The sequence below is a fragment of the Eulemur rufifrons genome, chromosome 20, assembly GCF_041146395.1.
Source record: "Eulemur rufifrons isolate Redbay chromosome 20, OSU_ERuf_1, whole genome shotgun sequence".
Lineage (NCBI taxonomy): Eukaryota > Metazoa > Chordata > Mammalia > Primates > Lemuridae > Eulemur > Eulemur rufifrons.
This window is the reverse complement of record NC_091002.1, coordinates 5,930,440-5,950,017: the sequence shown is the minus strand read 5'-3', so window position 1 is coordinate 5,950,017 and position 19,578 is coordinate 5,930,440. Positions and strand designations below refer to the sequence as shown.

At 57.1% G+C, this 19,578-nt stretch overlaps 2 protein-coding genes across 2 annotated transcripts; one reads left to right on the top strand and one right to left on the bottom strand.

Moving 5' to 3' along the window:
• Positions 1 to 115: 115 nt before the first annotated feature.
• Positions 116 to 12,428, bottom strand: TACC3 (transforming acidic coiled-coil containing protein 3). The gene is given in 16 exon segments (XM_069496415.1): positions 116 to 185; positions 302 to 422; positions 515 to 621; positions 2,609 to 2,714; positions 2,716 to 2,764; positions 3,642 to 3,685; positions 3,776 to 3,852; positions 5,080 to 5,273; positions 5,382 to 5,501; positions 5,504 to 5,554; positions 7,392 to 7,524; positions 7,732 to 7,807; positions 10,152 to 10,294; positions 11,744 to 11,979; positions 12,039 to 12,291; positions 12,378 to 12,428. Coding segments are annotated over 16 exon segments (1,824 nt in total). The 3' UTR covers positions 116 to 122.
• A 524-nt stretch (positions 12,429 to 12,952) lies between these two features.
• TMEM129 (transmembrane protein 129, E3 ubiquitin ligase) lies at positions 12,953 to 17,657 on the top strand. The gene is made up of 4 exons (XM_069496648.1): positions 12,953 to 13,261; positions 14,910 to 15,384; positions 15,822 to 15,981; positions 16,082 to 17,657. Exons 1-4 carry the CDS (start codon positions 13,057 to 13,059, stop codon positions 16,328 to 16,330), a joined length of 1,089 nt encoding a protein of 362 aa, XP_069352749.1. The 5' UTR covers positions 12,953 to 13,056; the 3' UTR covers positions 16,331 to 17,657.
• The last annotated feature ends 1,921 nt before the right edge of the window (positions 17,658 to 19,578 follow it).

Sequence of the window (19,578 nt, the reverse complement as noted above, 5' to 3'; positions counted from 1 at the left end):
GGGAAACTTTATTTAACCTTATAACAATCTAAACACAAGTTAACAGTAGAAAGAATGTAACAGAACCGAAGACACAGACAGACAGACAGGAGGGAGGGTGGCTACTGGTCAGTGACTTCCGGTCAGCTCTTCATCTTGGAGATGAGGTCATCACAGATCCTGGTCAGCTCGTCGTTTTCTTTAGTCTGAAGGAGAAAAGATGAATCGCTGGGTTTCTGCAGAACATGCTTAGAGGGAACAGCAACAGGCCTAGAACAGATGCCCCTGAGCCTGGTGGGCCCGGGGGTTCCCTGCGCCCCACCTTCTGCTCCACCGTCTTCTCCAGCGAGTGGACCCGCATCTGCTCCTTCCTCAGGCTGGCCTGCAGGGCCAAGGCCTCCGCTTTGGCCTTGCTCCGGACCTGGGCAATCTCCTCATTTGCCCTGGAGAGGCAAGGGCAGAGGGCAGAGGCTGAGCCCAAGGGGCTGAGGACCAGACCCTCCTTCCTGGGGGCTCCCTCCCCCCAAACACTCACAGCTTGAGCTTCTCTTCCACGTGGGCCTTCAGTGCTTGGTATCTCTGGCCCTCCTTGTCAATCCTCGCTAAGAACTCCTCAGCGCACCTCTTCAGCGACTCTTCGTTCTTCAGCAATGAGAGCAGACATTAACTGTTAACAGTACTCATCTATGTAACATGGTCCAGGCTTGGCACTTGGGGACCCCGGGGGTCAGGTGCAGACTGCAGACCCTCGAGGCTGCCTGGGACATTAGCAGTGAAAAAGCCACTCCACATACTTCCCCAGCCCACCCGCTTCAGAGGTTCTGGTCAGCCCCAGGCTCTCCACCCTCTGGGGCGCCGGTTCTGACCCCTGGGCCCTTGCAGCTGTCACCCCTCTCACCACACCCTCAGCCAGCCAGTTTCTGTGCCCAGGCACTGGGAACGCTGACCAGCCCGCCCCTGGGTGCCACCCTCTGCAAGCTGAGACCCTTGCTTTGGGGCTGGCACCGAGAGGATGACAGCAGGGGCCACCTGACATCTCGACATGCTGCTCCCCACAGCCCTGCTGGCCCCTCCCCACCCCAGTGACAGTGAGGAGCCACCAGCTGTGGTGTGTTGGGTGGTTTAAAACCGAGTTCTGCTGAGGTTCCCGCCTCCTGCTAAACCTACGGCCTTGTGTCTCGTGGCCGTGGAAGTTCCTGACCACCTGCCTGTAGGTGAGGCATCTGGCGTGTGTGGTCAGGCCTTCCCTCCACAGCGGCATCTCCCTGGCTTCCGTCCCCAGCTGCGGGGCTGCAGTCTGCACCCTGGCCCCTGACTCAGCCTCTTCGTCCCGTGGTGAATGTTCAAGGCAGCCAGTCTGAACTGTGTCCAGTGAATTGTTAGCTTTGGTAAGTACATTTCTCAGTTCAGAATTTTCATTTGGTCCCTTTCTAGTTCTGAAACAATACGTCTTTGAATATACTGATTGTTGTAAAGCCTATGTTGGGGCCAGGCGCGGTGGCTCATGCCTATAATCTCAGCACTCTGGGAGGCCGAGGTGGGACGATTGCTTGAGATCAGGAGTTTGAGACCAGCCTGAGCAAGAGCGAGACCCCGTCTCTACTAAAAATAGAAAGAAAATTAGCCAGGCATGGTGGCATGTGCCTGTAGTCTCAGCTACTTGGGAGGCTAGGAGTTTGAGGTTGCTGTGAGCTAGGCTGATACTATGGCACTCTAGCCCAGGTGAAAGAGTGAGACTTTGTCTCAAAGAAAACAAAACAAAACAAAACAAAACAAAAAAAGCCTCTGTTGGGTCCTCCGAGGTGGGATGAAGCACAGAGAAGCCTCCATGGGAGTGGGCAGGTGGCTGGGTGTAGCTATGACATAGACCTGCCTGGGAGAGGCGAGGCCGGTGATGCAGACCACAGCGTGGCCGAGGGGAGGGCCAGGAAACAGTGCTGGGAGGGGAGTCCTCGAGCCCATGGCACTGTGCGAGGGGTCCTGCCTCTCCCAGCATCCACACAGCAGCCCCTGCCAACTCTGCTCCCCAAGGCAGATCTGAGAAGCACCTTCCACCAACACCTGCTTCTGTGGACACCAGTGTCTGGCGCTCCTGTGGGTCTGTTTCTGCTGACTGGTTCTGATTTTCACTCATGTTTCCTCCTCCAACGCCTGGTTATCCTGTGCCAGGTGTTATCTGTAAAACCGTCTGGAGCAGTAATCGAAGATTTAAGCTCTTAAATGTCATAGTTCTTCGATCACAGCTGAGTTGTTCTTTACACATAGTGGACGGTCCAGACGCTGCAGAGCCCAGGACCTTCTCCAGAAGGCAGGTTGTCCCGTGCACCGGGTACAGCCGTACCCCCTGCCACCTGCCCCGGCCTCTCCTTCTATGCTCGTTGCACCCCTGCCATGTCTCAGGCTGTGCCCACGTGGCTGCTCTGCTCACCTGTGCTCTAACCAACCTCAGCCAAAGCCTCGCACACCAGCTGTGCCATGCGACTCTCACCCCCACCAGCAGCCCTTCTTGTTCATGAGACACCCCATGTGCCGTAGCAAGGGAAGGCTCGGCATAGGATCAGGTCCTGTCAGCGTGGACCGTGAGCCCCCGTGAGCCCCCGTGGTAAGGACACAGGGCAGCACGGCGTACCTTGTGGTAGCCTTCAATCACCTCCTTCTGTTTCTCAAACCGTTTGAAGAGGTTGGAGAAGGACTTTTCCATGGACTTCAGGTCTGCAGTAAGTTGGTCTTTTTCTAACTTTCTGGGTTTCGGCTTTGGCAAGTTCCTTCTGTTTCTGAGCCTCCTCTGGAGACAAAAACACAGCAAGCACTTGGGATTAGAGACAACCTAAACGCTGGGGTCCAGAAACAGCCAAGATCACGAGGCAAGGGAACCAGGCACCAGGAGGAGAGGCGGCAAGCTTGCGTGTGAGCCCCAGAAGATGTGGTCCCTGGTCAGATGTCCTCTCAAGGTGACGAGTTCCCCTTTCTACCTGTGATCTTCCGGGGTGGGACAGAAAGCCCAGAACACAGCTGTTCCCGCAATGTCAGTTCCACAGGGGACCACAGGGAGTGGACAATGAAGCCCGGGGCCTGCAGCAGAGGCTGCTGAAGAAGAGGGGCAGTGCTCGGACATCCCCAGAGCCCACAGTGTGACCTGCAAGCTGGGAGCTGGCGTGGCGAGCTCGAGGTTGCTGGTTGTGGTGTTGTAGTGCTCTCAGAGGGAGACAAGGGTTGGGAAGTCACCTGCCCCTGGCTGACACTTAACCTAAGACAGGTCCCCACAGGGGTACCTGCAGGAGCCTGAGCCCTTGTCCCAGGTGAGGCCTGCTGTTCCAGCAGCACTCATGTCGGGGTAAGGGAGGGGTGACATCTGTTCCCTGCCATGGCCCCATCTGCCAGCTCAGGGTCTCAACAATTTTGGGGCCTGACAAGTGCCAGCCACACGGGTGCCACCAGCCTCACTGACTGCCCGATTCTCCCTAACTTCTCAGTGGCTCCATGGTGGGTTTGCTGTAAAGGGATACTTGTGCGGTAGGAAGAGGGACGCTGCAAAGGTAGAACTAACCTGGCCTCACCGAGTGTCCACAGAGCTGGGATGTCACAGGGGTTGGGGGGGCAGGGTTGGGGAGCAGGTGGCACCTGGTAGAGGCGTATGCCCCCTGGGTGGCCAGGGCACTCACCCATTGTCTGGTACATGACTGCCTCAAACCTGTCCATGATCTTCCTGCGGGAGGAGAACAAATGAGTGTCTGTGACCTTCTGTGGCCAGGTCAGCCCAGGTCATGGCTGGCTTGAGGCTGCAAGGCTTACTTACCCCAGTTCCAGGTTCTTCCCGTGGAGCTCCTCACACTTGCGTTTCAGCTCCAGGTTTTCCTCCTGTGTTGCTTTCACCTGTGCAAACCACGCACCCGAGTCGGCAGGTGCGACCTTGACTCCCCCACCCAACCTTCCATGGTGTGTGCCTCTCACAAGGATCTGACTGTGCCCACACCCAAGGAGTCTGGGGCCATATCACCAAGTCACAGTTCCATGTGGGATTTCCAGGGAGACCCTGGGAGCCCTGGTCAGGCCCAGGCCATGGAACTTAAGTGACTATGGGGCCAGGAGGCATGGGGTCACTGGCTGTGCTTGCGAGTGACTGGCCCTGGTGGAATCCAGTAGGTGCCCAGGGAGTGCATGTCCACCTGGCATGTCCACCCGTCAGGGCCCCACAGGCTCTGACTCAATTCTAGTCAATTCTGAGGGAAGACAGGGCCCAGAGGCCCGCCAGTCCCCAGGAGCCCGGGCCTGCAGGGTGGAGGGTGGCCAGCTACAGAAAGAAGGCCACGCTATGTGCTGTGGGCCTCTAGGCCTGCTCCAGGGCCACTCGGATGGGCCCCGACACGGCGCAGGGGGTTGCTGGGGGCCTGTGGGTCAGGGCCAGTGTTGCAGGCCTGAGAAGACTCGAGGGCTTAAGCCCCAGCCAGGCCAGCTGTCCTCCTGGGCCATCCCATCCATGCCTCCCTGGCGACTGCCAGGCAGACGGCAGCTCAGTGTGCTGCCCAGACACCCAGCCCCTCCATGGTCCACAGATAAGGCGATTTAAACAGGCTGAGCCTCAGTGTGTCTGGTGAGGACAGAGGGAAACACAGGGGACCCTCACATCTGAGGAAGGTGGAGGTGGGGCTCTCTAACCCATCCAGAGACGGAGTCTGCACTGGTGGGGGAGGGCGGGGCAAGAAAGGGCCACATCCAGGTTCACGGCAGCAAGTGCCACCTTCAAGGCTGCGAGACCACCCCTAGGATGAACACTGCACCCCAGGTCAGAGTCCAGGCTGTCTGAGAGCTCTGCGTGGGGGAGTTGGCTTGTGGGAAGCTGCCTGCTTGGATGCCAGACGGGAACCTGAAATTCTCAGCTATCTGGGCATCAGTAATGGGCTAAGGGGTTGGGGGTCCAGTAATCGATGCCAGCAGGTGCCTGTTTGATTGCACCAGGAGGATCAGGAGCATGCACGGTGGTCGTGCCCTGGACCCAATGCCCGGTGCCGGGCCCTGCACTCAGTGCCACCTGTGCCTGGCCGTTGGCCTGTCCCCACAACGGCCTGCCAGGTTTACAGAGGAGCTGCCTCGTGTCCTTACTGCCATGTCCAGGTCCTTCTGGCTGTACTGCAGCAGGTCTACGATGGGCCCAGTGGTAGGCAGGGGTGGGCTCCCAGGCATGAGGACACACGGGGGTGGGCCCGGCACCTGCAGGGAGATGGAGATGAGGTACCGCCACTCCTGGCATCACAGCATGTCCAGGTGTGCCTCAGGTGAGCACCTGGGTTGGAACTCTGCCAGGACCACAGGCCACCACTTAAATGAGAAATTGCAGGAAAAGGGGGCCCTAGAGAGACTCAGGACCAGTCCCAACGTCCGGGCCTGTTTGAGTCAGGGGAAACACGGGCACCCAGTGACGCTCCACAGTGAAGAACCATCCAGCTGTTTGGGCGTGACAATGTGGGGCTGCCCTGGGGACGCGCAGTGCAGGTGAGGCTGCCGTCGCAGTGCCCAGGACTTACCGAAGAACTTCCAAACTGCTCCAGGTAATCTACCTCGGCCCCTGTGCCTAGAACTGAGAGGGAGCAAGTCACTGTTGCTGTCACTGTCCCCCTAACACCCAGGGCCCCGAGGGCCACAGGCTAGGTCTCCCATGGCCCTCAAGACGATGTGACCATGGTTTTCTGGTGGAATAAACACAGGGAGCATTCCTGGCCACCAGGCCAGCAGCCTCCTCGCCTGGGACCTGGGGCCGAGGGTCCTTTGCCTTGCGGTGGGATCTCTCACCTCAGCGCTGCTTCACTTGGAGCCTGAGCACTCTCTGCGGTGGGGTGTGCTGGGCACTACAGGCTGCTAAGCAGCATCCCAGGCCTCTCCCAACTCAATGCTAGTAGCACCCCCTAGGCATGACAACCAGTAAGGTCCCCTGGGGGCCGCAAGTACCCTAGTTGAGAACTACTGTTTAAAACTACCTTAGAAAAATCCTTTAAGATCTGATAATATAAATTTTGATTAAAAAACCTAAGGGTAAGCCGGTGCAGAGGTGGGAGGGTCGCTTGAGCCCAGGAGGTCAAGGCTGCAGGGAGCTGTGCCTGTGCCTGTGAACACCCGCTGCATTCCGGCCTGGGCGGCACAGGGAGAGAGCTCTAAAAAATTAAAAACAAAACAAAACAAAAACCTTTAGGGTGCCTCACGCCACATACAAAAATGAACTCAAAAGGATCAAGGAACAAAAGGTAAGAGCTAAAGCTATAAAACTCTTAGATGCCTGAAAGAGGTTCATTAGCCAGCAGGGAAATGCAAATCAAAACCCCAACCAGATAGCAGTTTGCAGCCACTAGGACGGCCGGGATCAGTGAGACATAACAAGTGTTGGTGAGGAACCCTGCTACACTGCTCGTACGTATGTAAAATGGTGCGGCCCCTCTGGAAAACAGTCTGGCAGTTCCTGGTAAGCGTAGAGTCACCATGACCTAGCAATTCCAATGCCAGCTATACACGCAAAAGAAGGAAAACGTATGTCCACACAAAATCTTAAGGGTGCCTCACACCACATAGAAAAATTAACTCAAAATAGATCAAAGCCTAAGGACATGACTGTTCATAGCATCATTTACAACAGCTAAAACGTGGAAACAACCCAAGCGGCCATCGATGAATGAATGAATGAACAAAATATGAATGTTATTCAGCCACAGCGGGGACGAGGCACCGACACCTGCTGCAGATGGACGAGGCTTGGAAACACTGCACTCCCTAGGAGAGGCCGGACCCAAGAGCCCATGTTGTGTGTGATTCCAGGGGTCCCACATGGGGGTGACAGGTCCACCCCAGCTAAGCTTATCCCCACGTGGCCAGAACCCATGTGGTTCTGCCAGAGATAAACCCTACGTTCACCTTCCAGTCTTCCCAATGGCTGAGTTTTTAAGCAACCAAAACTGAGATCTTACAAAGTTGCTTTATAGCCTTTAAACCAATCCAGTTTTAACTCATTGAACACAATTTATTCTTTTCTCCTGCTTTTCTCTTCCGATGCACTTTAATGACCGTTCTACCTTCCACATTTCACCACAGCCTGGTGTTGAAGGTTTAAGCTTCTCATTTCATTAATTCCCTGATTACCAACCAGTGCCCAGCTGGCGATTACAAGTTTGCATGTTGTCCGTGTGTTGCCTCATTTATGCCTTTGGCTGAATTTCTCTAAGTGAGTATACAAAATCTGGGAAAGGGATGAGCCCTATCCTACTGAAAATGCCTATCTTTTGATAAACTAGAAGTTTGCGTATGAATTACTTAACGTTAGGGGACAGACCAGCCTGTAGAACGACACAGGGGAGTCAAGCCACCAAACACAAATGGTCAGGGGATACATTTAAAGCAAACCAGAGGGCGTCCACCCTGAGGCAACTTACCCTCTGCAGGGTCTCTGAAGCTCTCCTCCCTTGGCTCCAAGGCAGGCTCTGGCCCCTGCTGCGTGGGGGGCACTGCCTCGCTGCCTGGACAGTTCGTGGGAACCAGTGTGCCCGAAGAATTCCAGTTTCCCTCCTGGAGGGAAAGTCAGGGTCACCCTTTGCAGTTGAGGACCCTCTGGCTGGGATTTTGCCTCACCCAGTCTCATCAAAATAAACCCCCGGGGCGGTGGCAGCAGGGTATCCCATCCTGCCACCGCAAGGTCACCTGTGCCCCCCATACCCTGACACTTTTCTACATGGATGGTACAGGAGCATAAGCCCTCACACATACACTCCGTACCTTGCCCTCTGCGCTTGGGGTCTCAGCTGTCATCTGCGCCACAGGCATGTCCTCCACTGAGGCTGGACGCAGCTGCCTGGAGAGACAGAGTCAGCAGAGGCCCAGGCGCCCTGCCCCGTGGCTCCCAGCACCAAGCTGCCCACCTGCCTCCCACCTGCATTGCTGCATTGGTCACGTCAATGCTCAGCTAGAGTGCGCCAGGCACAAGGGCTGCCCAAGTGACCTGACCACGAAGCTGCCCTCACCAACCCTACCCAGCATGAGAAACACTCGCCTTGCCTGCTGGCTCTGGGAGGAATGGGGCAGGGCAAGCAAAGAGGACTCCTTGTAGTCTTTTGACAGTGAAATCAGCAAAGGGCCTGGGGGCATAGGAGGCAGGAAAGGGCCATCCCAGGGCTGAGCAACTCAAGCCATGGGGTGTGGCCCAAGAGGTGACAGTGGATGGCAGCTGGCCCTGGAGGCTCTGCTAGGAAAGCTCCACACCAGAACGCTGGGTGAGGAAGGCTAAGACCCCAGCGAGCAGCAGCACCAGAAGGCGCTCCAACCAGAAGGCACACACGTGGGGACTGAGAGCCACCCTAGGTGGTAACAGGCTCATCTGGCTGTTGGAATTCAGGTTCACCTGGGGAGGTGCCTGAGCTGGGGGAGGGGGCCTTGCTCTCGGACCGGCCACATTTTGCTTTCAACTCGAGTGCCAGCGCTCACGTGCTTGATTCTTCTTTAAACCGAGGGCGCACTACCACATAACCTCGAAGCCAACTCCTGGCACCCTCCTGGTCTCGGGATTGGGGACCCTGCAGCTGTGTCTCCTCTGCCCAGTGGCATTTCTGGACTTAGGCCCCTGACCACAAATACCACAGAGCAGCCAACCCCGCACTTACGGGCTCAGACTTGAGTCCTCCGTGGCCCCAGGCCTGGAGGTTGGGGTTGTGGCCCTGCCAGCCGTCAAGGGCCCAGAGGTGCCCACACTCTCAGCCGGGGCCAGGGTCTCGCCAGGCAGGTCTGCCAGGGTCACTCCACATGCTCCTTCAGGGCTTGTACCAGGAGGCGCAGCAGCCTCGGCCAAGGAGGCAGAGCTCCCGCCATGTGCACTTTCTCCCTCGGCTCTGTGAGGAGTCTCTGCTTTGGCTCGCCTCCACAAGTCCCACCTGGGCCCACACTAAGTCTGGCCTCCTCCCCACACTGCAGGATCCCCTGGTTTCCCCACTTACCTCCTGCCCTTCCCTTCCCACCCACACACAGCACCCCAGCGGGCTTCTCAGGCCACTTCTGACCCCACGCCTCACTCTTCAAACCTCCCCAAACCCCCACCACCAGGTGCCTGTGATATCCCTCTGGGCAGGTTGGCACTCGGTTCTCACAGCTTGAGCCTCTCAGGGCCACCCTCCCTGTCTCTCCTAGCTCCTCCATGCCCTCTGTCCCCCACAGATGGGCACATCGACCATAAGAGGATGCAGAAAATGTTGCTGGCATTTATTGGCGACATTTTTTAAATTTAAGTTAGGTAGAGAACACACTAGTGCTATATTGTGCTCTTCCTTGTACATCTATAATCTGTTTAAAAGTTTTGAACTGTTAAATCAGCAAAAACCACTAGAAAACTGTGCCAGGAGGCCCCTACGCACACTGGATGTGAGATGTATTAGCTCAGCTGCGGAGTGAGGCACGGCCTCCAGGGCCTTCCCTCTCCAGGCAAAGACAGGATGAGCCTTGGTGCCACTTACCATCACGTGTCAGGTCGGCCAGCAGACTGCCCAGCCGAGCACCTGATGCCAGGCCCAGCCCTCTGACCACACATATTCTGATCCCCAGGGAGCTGCGACCTGCTCTCTGTACGACCTGGGCCAGTTCACCCCTCCTTAGGCAACCTGGTGGTTCCCCACTCCCGAAAGGTCACCATATTGATGCCAAACTTAGTGCCGACATCTGATCGGCAAAGCGCACTATGGCGTAGAACTCCTGGACTCAAGCCATCTTCCCACCTCAATCTCCCAAGAAGCTGGGACTACAGGCATGCGCCACAGCCCAGCTCGCCTATTTTGACTGGTATAGACAGTACAACACAGTTTCTCTGCCTACAAGTTTCTATCTGTTCTTTCCATGTGCTGAAATGAGCAGAATGAAACACAGAAATGAAACTGCAGATCGCCATTCCCTGGAGGTGGGTCAGGACATTTCATCGAGTTAGAGAAACAAAGATTGAGGCCAACTGATTGGCAAGCGCACAGCAAAGCAGTAAACAATGAAGTTAAAACTTATCCTGAGTATTTGATGATCAACTTTTCTGCTAACCAACGGGCCACACACTGCATAAACTCACTAGAGATCAGGAGAAATCCAGCCAAGATGTGACAGAATCGTCCCACCAAGTCAGTCAGAGACTGGGAAGCTACAGTACATTCAACAGCACCAACACTTACTTCTCTTTCTGTGGCCAAACATGTTGAAAGTTTTCTAATCCAATGGTGTCATCCAGAACAAAAGCAGTCTCAGGTTTGCTAGTCATGCTTGGACTTAAGATCCTGTGTGTCTGTGGATCACGCAGAGGTGTCTGAAAAGTCACCTGTTAGGGAATGAGGAGAGAGTAACCTGTTTGCTAATTCAAATTGTTACAACCATGTCGGCTGTTCAGCTTGGTCACAAGAAAAGTAGGCCCCAGGGCAACCTGACAGGCCTGACAAGGGAGACATCCTCCCCGCACAGGTGTGGTCAACACCCTAAAGCTCACCTCACACAGGTGTCCTCCACCAAGCAAGGCAGAGAAAACCTCAGAGTGAGTCCCTGTACCACTTCAGGGGACTCTGACTCTCCAGCCTGGCAGGGGGTGCTTTGGGCAGCCCTGCCAACTCCTGGGACGAAGAGCTAAAAAGGCCTTCAGGCTGAGACAAGGGAAAAAGCCAAGTCCTCATAACAACTCCTACTGTTGGATTACTCTCTTGGGTAAAACTTAGGAGGCAGGAAAATCCTGGCCTGTAGGAAAACCAGAAGAGCTAGAGGAAGCCCCAGTCTCCCCACAGGCCTCTGCCTGTGGTATAAGGCACAACAGTGCAGCTGAGGGCAGGACAGGGGCTCCGGTTTGCACTCCCTCCCACTGGGCCAGAGAGTGGGGACCAGACCAGGGTGTTGAGAGGGTTCAGGCCTGGAGGAGGAGCTGAGGAGAGGAGAAGAGAAGGGAGCACGCGGAGATCTAGAATTACTTGGTGGGTGTCTGGGAACAACTACATCGGGGCCTGGAGTCTAGAAACACACACCAGGGCCTCCAGTCAAGCTCAGAGGTTCTAGAAAGGCTCCATTCCTACTTCTCAGGTCCTCACACTGGTCACGGACACATTTTTCCACCCTTTCCGTCCACAACATTGCAGACCTAGGAGTTGCTAGAGAACCGAGTGCCAACCTGCCCAGAGGGATATCAGAGGCACCTGGTGGTGGGGGTGCTGGGGGGCTTTGAAGAGTGAGGTGTGGGGTCAGAAGTGGCCTGCTGGGGTGCTATGTGTGGGTGGACGGGGAAGGGCAGGAGGTAAGTGGGGAAACCAGGGGATCCTGCAGTGTGGAGAGGAGGCCAGACCCTGGCTTGGCTAGTGGGCCCAGGTGGGACTTGTGGAGGTGGGAAAAGCAAACAGAAGTCAAGGGCAAGGCTGAAGTTTTCAGCTTGGACAACTGGGTAAAGGGCAGGGGAGGGGGTGCTGGATTGCCCTGGGATGCACAAGCCTAGAACTGGGGAGATGGCGACAGAGAAAAACCTTTCTGGCAGTCCCTGGCTTGGAATAAGGCGGGAAAACAGCGAGCCCTTTGGCAGGCGGGGCTTTTGTTGACTGCGCGGGGCTGAGGATAGGGGGCTCTTGATCAGGAGCGACAGCTGGGCTTGGTTTCTGGCAGCTCTGCGGTGTGGGTCAGGGTCCAGGTTTCTGTGGCAGGTGGCACAGCTGGAGTTGGCCCCAGAAGAAAGGCTAGAGGAGAGTGACACACAAGAGGCACCGCGAGAAGAGGGAGCGGGAGTGAGACGGGAGCGAACCTTGGACCAGGAGCGCGGTGCTTCAGGAGAGAGAATCGACTCAGCTCGCCCGCGGACAACGGCGGGGCCCCGCGCCCCCTCCGCGGCCTGGCTCGGCTCAGCTCGGCCACTGTCCACGGCCACACTCCACCGGAGGGCCCGCTGACGGGGCCAGGTGGTTCCGGCGGAGGAGACGCTTCCGGGGAAGCGGCTGCCAGAGGGGAACCCGAGGGACCGAGCCCGGCGATGGCTGCAGCCTGGAGGGTATCCTCCAGAAGTCGGAACCCTGAGCGGGGAACGGCGGCGGCCTGCCTACCTGCTCGCCGCTGCCGGGGTTCCGAGCCCGCGCCACGGCCGCTAGGAAAGAAGGAGACTGACCGCTTCGCCAGGGGTAGAGTATCCACAGCCCAGTCTGGTTGCTGCAGCTGCGCCCGAGGATTCAAATGCGGACGATTGGATCGGCGCGGCCAATCAGCGTGCGACCGGGGCGGGTTGGCCAATAAGAAGACGCGCTGCGACAGCCCCACCCCCTCCTGTGCCTGCGATTCCTCCTCCGGGTGGGCGGTATGCTAGGTGTGGGGGGAGACGCGAAGACCACTGGCTCGCGGAGGAGAACCTCTGCTGGAGGGTGGGCCAGGGTCGCGGGACCCAGCACCGTCCTGGGGATGTCAGCCTCTGCCGCGGACGCGACTGGGCTGCGCAGCATGGCCGGAGCCTGAGAGCCGCTGGCTTGGGCTAAGTTTCCTCAGCTGTAAAATGGGACCAGATGCAGCGCCACCAACGGGACCGCCTGTGAGGAGGGTCCGCGCCCTCGTGGGCACTGTCACGGCGGCTCACCGCTTTTGGTCGGGTGCAGGGCGCAGAGGCTCCATTTCTCAGTGTCCCGTGGCGGCCCCGCGACGGAACCCCATTTCTCAGTGTCCCGCGGTGTACAGAAATGAGGGGCGGGGCAGGGCGGGGAGCTCCAACTCCCAGAGTGCCCCGCGCGCCATGGCGGGGCGGGTCCCACACCATCTTCTGTGGGGCCCCACGGGCAGTATAACGGAGGGGGGCAGACTCCATCTCCCGGAGTGCTCTGCAGATTGCGTGTCGGCGGCGGGGTCGGGTCGGACTCCATCTCCCAGTGAACCGCAGCGGCCGGGCGCCGGGACTCCATTTCCCAGAATGTCCTTCAGGTGGCTTGACTGGAGCGTCGGGGGAGACTCCATCTCCCAGAGTGCCACGCGGCGGCCGGGCAGATCGGCCACAACCAAACGGCCCCGAAAAGAAAGCTCTGGTCTCTCCCCTTCGCCAGGGCAGTGGGCGTCGGCGGACGTCCTCCTGGCGGCGGTGGCATGGACAGCCCTGAGGTGACCTTCACGCTGGCCTACCTGGTCTTCGCCGTGTGCTTCGTGTTCACGCCCAATGAGTTCCACTCGGCCGGGCTCACGGTACAGAACCTGCTGTCCGGCTGGCTGGGCAGCGAGGACGCCGCCTTCGTGTCCTTCCATCTGCGCCGCACGGCTGCCACGCTGCTGTGCCACTCGCTGCTGCCGCTCGGTGAGGCGCTGCCCGCCAGCTCCCTGCCAGGGACGGGGACGCGGAAGTTCCGTGCGTCCAGCTGCGGGGGCAGCTGGGTCATCCCAGGCGTCGGCAGCGGGCGCCATGCTTCTCCGGAGTGGGCGACGCTGCCTGCACTGGCTTGCAAAGGGCAGAAACCGAAGTTCAGGACCCTGGGCAGGGAGTGCCCCGGCCTCCTGGGCTCACGTCCTGTACCCCCATCGTGGCTGGGGGTCGCAAGATGGGCAGCCTTTGTTTGTGGGGGTGGTAGGCTCCAAGAGACTGATTCCAACGGAAGGGAGCGGATGGGCTCCCTGGAGGGCGGGTTTGGGGATGGCAGGCAGAGATGGGGGCAGTTGCAGTCTGCGGGCCGCAGGTGTGGAGGCTGCGGGACGGCCTCTGGGTGCCATAACCTAGGTGAGAGTGGGCACTAGCTGGTTGGAGGATGGGAGGTACCAGGTGGGAGCCCTCTGGAGGACAGAGGCAGATGCAAATGGCCCTTGGTTTGCCACTGCTGTAGCTCTGTGGACACAGGAGGTGTTTCTCACTGGTGCGAGAACACAGCAGCCTGAGTTCCTGCGAGCTGGAGGGAGGTGAGGGGTGGAGGTACCCAGGCCTGCCTTTTGGGGAAGAAGGCAGGCAGAGGGTGCCTGCTTGAGAGATAGACGCTGGAATGGCTGGATGGTCACTCAGCCTGAGGATCCAGCACCCTGTGAGGTGGATAAGGAATATGGGGCTCTGAGGGGGTGCCCTGGCCAGGTTGCTTCCCTGAGAGCCGTGGGGTGGGTTTCTGTAGCCCCTCTAGCTGCACCCTCCCCACCCTCCTGGCCTGTGAGTGGCTAGGCACCCCAAGCCACCAGCGGGAAACCCAAACTTAGGGAGCACAAGCGACTCAACGGGGGCCACACCCTGAGCAGACTGCAGAGCTGGCCTCAGCCCATTGTCCAGCTTTCTTTTATTTTTAACTTACTAAGGAAAGCTCTCAAACTTTGTAGATCTATTAGTTAATTCTTGTTACATAACAGATTACCTTAAAATATAGTGACCTAGTCTTCTCCAAAGTTTACTATTTTTTTGAAACTGGAACCTTCCTATACAGCTTCTGGGCATCTTTGATGTTTATTTTGACCATGTTATCCCAAATCTGGCCAGCTGGGCCCTGCAGCTGGCTCATGTGCCACATGCCATGGTTCTCTGAGCACTTGCTTTCTCACACACAACTTCCCAGCACTGAGGTGGACCACGTCTGATCTGCTGCCTCAGGTGGGCAGATTGAGAGCCCAAGATCTGGCCTAGGGAACTGCCCCCGGCAGCCAGGGCTCAGCTCTGCATGAGATGCCACCAGATAGTTGTGTGTATTTTTGCTTTTCTTGGCTTTTGTAGTTTTTCAATACTCATTTATTGTGTAAAACTAAAGTAGTAAATTAAAATATTTCCCCCAATACATCATACCACTGCTGTGGGCAAGGGCTGAGTGGGAGCTGATCAGGGCAGGGGGCCATGCCCAGGGTTGGGAATGAGAGAGGAAGTGCCCCCCACCACCCCCAGGTACAGGGATGGTGCTACGGCCCCGGGATGGGCACAGCTAGGGGTGGGACAGTGGCCTGGCGGTCCCAAGCTCCCCTGAGGCTCACCTCATCCTTTGCAGGCTACTACGTGGGCATGTGCTTCGCAGCCTCAGAAAAGCAGCTCTACTCCCCCAGCCAGGCCCCGGAGGCTTGGTGGCTCTTCCTCCTGCTGGCTGTGACTCTCCCTTCCCTTGTCTGCACCCTCATCTACTACTGGTCCCAAGACCAGTGGGCCCGCCACCCGCTGGCCCGTACGCTGGCGCTCTATGCCCTCCCGCAGTCAGGTTGGCAGGCTGTTGCCTCCTCTGTCAACACCGAGTTCCGTCGGATTGACAAGTTTGCCACCGGGGCGCCAGGTGCCCGTGTGATTGTGACAGACACGTGGGTGATGAAGGTGACCACATACCGTGTGCACGTGGCCCAGCAGCAGGATGTGCACCTGACTGTAACAGAGTCGAGGCAGCATGAGCTCTCGCCAGACTCCAACCTGCCTGTGCAGCTCCTCACCATCCGTGTGGCCAGTGCCAGCCCTGGCGTGCAGGCCTTTGACATCCGGTAAGAATGAGGTAGCCTCCGATAGGCCTGGCCTTCGTGCCCCCTGGGAGGTACTGGGCATGGCAGGCATGGGCCTGTATGGTACCAGGCCAGGTGTCTGTGGTATACTGGCCACTCACCCCTCAAATGTCATCCTCCCTCAGGGTCCCCTCCTACTCCCGTGCTCTCAGCTCCCCCTGAGACCTTGGGGAGCACTCTGGAGACAGTATGGGATTACAGGCTTGGTGGCTGCCCTTGGCTCCCAGGTCTTCTGTCCCATCACTCAAACTGTGTGGTGAGCAGGAACTGGGGCTGCAGGCTCTGGCCTCAGGGCCATCTTTCTGGGCTTGGTGGGGTAGCTGCCCCTGCCCTCTTGGGGAGCAGCTGTGGCTTCCCCTCTCCCCGCCAGCCTCAGGGTCCCGGTTAGGCTGCAGACAGAGGGCTGTGCCTCTCCCCAGGCTGAACTCGGCGGAGTACGGGGAACTGTGTGAGAAACTCCAGGCACCCATCCGCAGCGCAACCAACGTGGTCATCCACCAAAGCCTGGGCGACCTGTTCCTGGAGACGTTCGCCTCCCTGGTAGAGGTCAACCCAGCCTACTTGGTGCCCAGCAGCCAGGTGGGGGGCTGGCCAGGGTGAGGTGGGGGGCTGGCCAGGGTGGGGTGGGTGGGCTCCCAAGCCATCCCTGGGCTCTACGTGACCCTCTGCCTACCCATAGGAGCTGGAGGCATGCATCGGTTGCATGCAGACGCGCGCCAGTGTGAAGCTGGTGAAGACTTGCGAGGAGGCAGCCGCAGGCGAGTGCCAGCAGTGCTACTGCCGCCCCATGTGGTGCCTCACCTGCATGGGCAAGTGGTTCGCTAGCCGCCAGGACCCCCAGCGCCCCGACACCTGGCTGGCCAGTCGAGTGCCCTGCCCCACCTGCCGTGCACGCTTCTGCATCCTGGATGTGTGCACCGTGCGCTGAACAGCCAGGTGGGGCCACGGGGTCCTGGCCTGGCTCTGCACCCCACCAGCCATGGAGGGTATGGCAGGAGGGAGGAGTAGCCAGGCCAGGCCTCCACTTGCAAAGAGCTCTATTTAAAGCATATGATCTGCAGCAACTGCCTTTACCCTGAGTGCAGAAGGCTGAGGACTTTTGTTTAAAAGAAATTCTCATGCAAACACTTCTCCCCAGTGGCAGTGGGATGGGTCTTCACACCTCTTCGCCTCCCTCCACCTTCCTCCAGGTAGGGGCAGATACTGGACACAGAACACAGCATTGGGCTGTCCCCAGAGCTGTTCTCTGGGTAGACCCCAAGGTCCAGATGGTCCTCACCTGGGCCACTTGCCTTAATTTTCTGCAGCACCCCTGCCCCTCTATTATGTGCCAGACTCAGATTTGCCCAGGAGGCTGTGGTCTATTCTCCCACTGATGTCCTGGAGCTGGCCACTGGCCCTGTGGTGTAGGGCCCCCCTCCCCAGCCACAGGGGCTGCTTGGAAGACCATGGGTAGAGCCAGATGGTGGAGGAGGTGGAGAACAGGGGTGCCACTCCAGTGTGGGAGCACTCCTAGTGGTGCTTCCTGGTGGCTGTGGCCAGCCAAGGGGCCCCTCCTGTTGGGGTGGTGATGGGAGGGCAGGCCAAGGCAGCCCTACTCATTCATGGGACCACATACCTCCAGAGGGGCATTTGCTCTGTCCTCGGTGCTTTCTGCTGCCCCCACAAGTCTAGGGAAGGCTGAGGTCTCAGACTCCTGGCCAGGGCAGGGGTTGAGCTGAGGAACAGAGCCACCACAGCAACACCCAGAAAGCAGTCCTACCAGGGGTGTACACAGGGCTGGCCACTGCCCCAGGCTGCCTAGTTCAGAAGGGGATGGCCTCCGTGGTCAAGGCTCTGAAGGGCATCTCACCCAATTCCTGAGGGCTCAGGTGGGGGGAGGGCCAGGGAAGATGCTGGCCAGGCTCCATGGTGTAGCTCTGACAAGGTGGAGGAGGGCCCTCACACCTGTGGCCCTAAAACCCCTAAACTTGGCTGTTTCAAGCAGAGGTGATGGCCTCAGCTGGCATGATTTACCCAAGGCAGCACCTGACTCCAGGGATTTGGGAGCAGAGAAAACTCAGCTTTGTGGGACTCTTTGGGGCACTTGGGGGCAGTGGCCAGGAGTCAGACTCAGCCTCAGTCCACAGTTTCAAGGGCCAAGGAGAGGCCAGTGGTTTGGGGTTATTTTTACTACAAAAGAAGTTACCTAATTTTATAAAGACAAATCTATTATAGTTAAATAATGCAAAATTTAATAAAATGTTAGTTTGAAGTGATATACTGTATTTCGCTTTACTTGATGTTAAAACCGAGCTTTTGGCCAGGCGGGGTGGCTCATGCCTGTAATCCCAGTACTCTGGGAAGCCAAGTTGGGAGGATTGCTTGAGGCCAGAAGTTCGAGACCAGCCTGAGCAAGAGCAAGACCCTGTCTACAGAAAATAGAAAAATTAGCTGGGCGTGGTAGCACGTGCCTGTAGTCCCAGCTACTCGAGAGGCTGAGGCAGGAGAATCTGTTTGAGGCTGCAGTGAGTTATGATGATGTTTCTGTCACCCACTCTGGCCTGGGTGACAGAAAGAAAATCTGTCTCAAAACAGCTGTCTCAAAAAATAAAACCAAGCTTTTGTAACAGTTGGGAAAGTGGCTGCGAGATGTTGGAGAAGCCATCTTAGAAGTAGAATTGTGCACACTTGAGGGTGGTTTGTTCAGAATAAGGAAGAAAAACACATTGGCTGGGAGGCTGGTGCTGCAGGAAACTTCCCCTCTGATTTCTAGCTGGGGGCCCCAGGGCCACCTGCAGGAGCAGGGTGGGAGGCAGCCTCCTGGGCCTGGCAGTCTGGTAGAGGGGCAGTGGTTGATCCTCTCCTGTGTTGGAAGCCTGGGCCCTTGGGGGTGTCCTGCTGTGTGTCATGGGGGATGGGGAAATCACTGTGTGGTTGCTTCCAGATGCAGAAGCTGTTGGGGGCACACACTGGTGGCCAAACACTGAATGGCCCCTACTGATCCACTCTTGTGCCTGTAGCTGTGTCCTGTGGGGACATGGGGGCTGTCTCTGTTGACCTTGCTGTGGGTTACGGTGGCCCAAGAATCACCAGCTGAGCACTGAGGCAGCCAGACAGCACCTGGGGTTAGAGAGCTTATCTCTGGTTCTCACCCTGACCCAGGCTTTCTGGGCAGCACCCCAGGATTCCTGATGGCACCGGGCATTGCCACCCCGGGGCCTCCAAGTGTATATCCCAACAGCCAGAGAGTAAGTGCTCCCTGCTCTTTCCCCCTTCTTGTTCCTTGGGTAAGAGTGGTGAACTTAAAAGGAGCTCATGGTGCAGATGGAGAAAAATTTCTCACACAAAGATTAGGACAGAAAAAAAAAGTTTATTTTACTTTTTCCAAGTGGAAAAAGGGCGAACATGGAAGTGAAAGAGGGAGAGTGTGTCAGGTGTAGAAGACCGGTTACGCAGGCTTTTTATTTAGGGGTTGTAAAGTGGGCGAAGATGATTTATGTCTGTATCCCAATTAGCTGGGTACTGCTGTATCCGCTTCTTTTTTCTTAGTGGTGGGCTGATAATAGAAGCAGTTGTGGGATGTCAAAGATCTCTTCAGTGATCTTGCCCTTAAGATTTGTTTTTTGGGCAGGAACTGAGGCCTGAAGCTCCCACCCTTATTGGAGCTCAGGAACCCTTCAAGACAGTAAAGCAATAGGTCTGGTGAACGTAAAAGAATTTACATTTCCTTTCTGTTTGCTCAGCTCTTTTCAGATGTTGTGAAAACAGAACTCTGTGGGGTGCCTGTTAGCAAGAGAGCTCATATGAATGATCTTAGCCTTTACTGAGAAAATAATTTTTTTTTTTTTGAGACAAGAGTCTTGCTGTTGCCTGGGCTAGAGTGCCATGGCATCAGCCTAGCTCACAGCAACCTCAAACTCCTGAGCTCAAGCAATCCTCCTGCTTCAGCCTCCCAAGTACAAGTAGCTGGGACTACAGGCATGCACCACCACCACCCCTGGCTAATTGTTTTTTTTTCTATTTTTAGTTGCCTAGCTAATTTTTTTTCTATTTTTAGTAGAGACAGGGTCTCACTCTTGCTCAGGCTGGTCTCGAACTCCTGACCTGCTTTATCTGGTGTTAAAACCAAGCGATCCTCTCACCTCAGCCTCCCAGAGTGCTAGGATTACAAGGCCGTCCTTTCACTTGACCCAC

Bases quoted from the DNA above. Each gene is read 5' to 3' on its own strand.
- TMEM129 (XM_069496648.1), top strand. From the start codon at position 13,057: ATGGACAGCCCTGAGGTGACCTTCACGCTGGCCTACCTGGTCTTCGCC. The intron at 13,262-14,909 runs GTGAGGCGCTGC...CATCCTTTGCAG, and splicing joins CCACTCGCTGCTGCCGCTCG to GCTACTACGTGGGCATGTGC. The intron at 15,385-15,821 runs GTAAGAATGAGG...GCCTCTCCCCAG, and splicing joins GTGCAGGCCTTTGACATCCG to GCTGAACTCGGCGGAGTACG.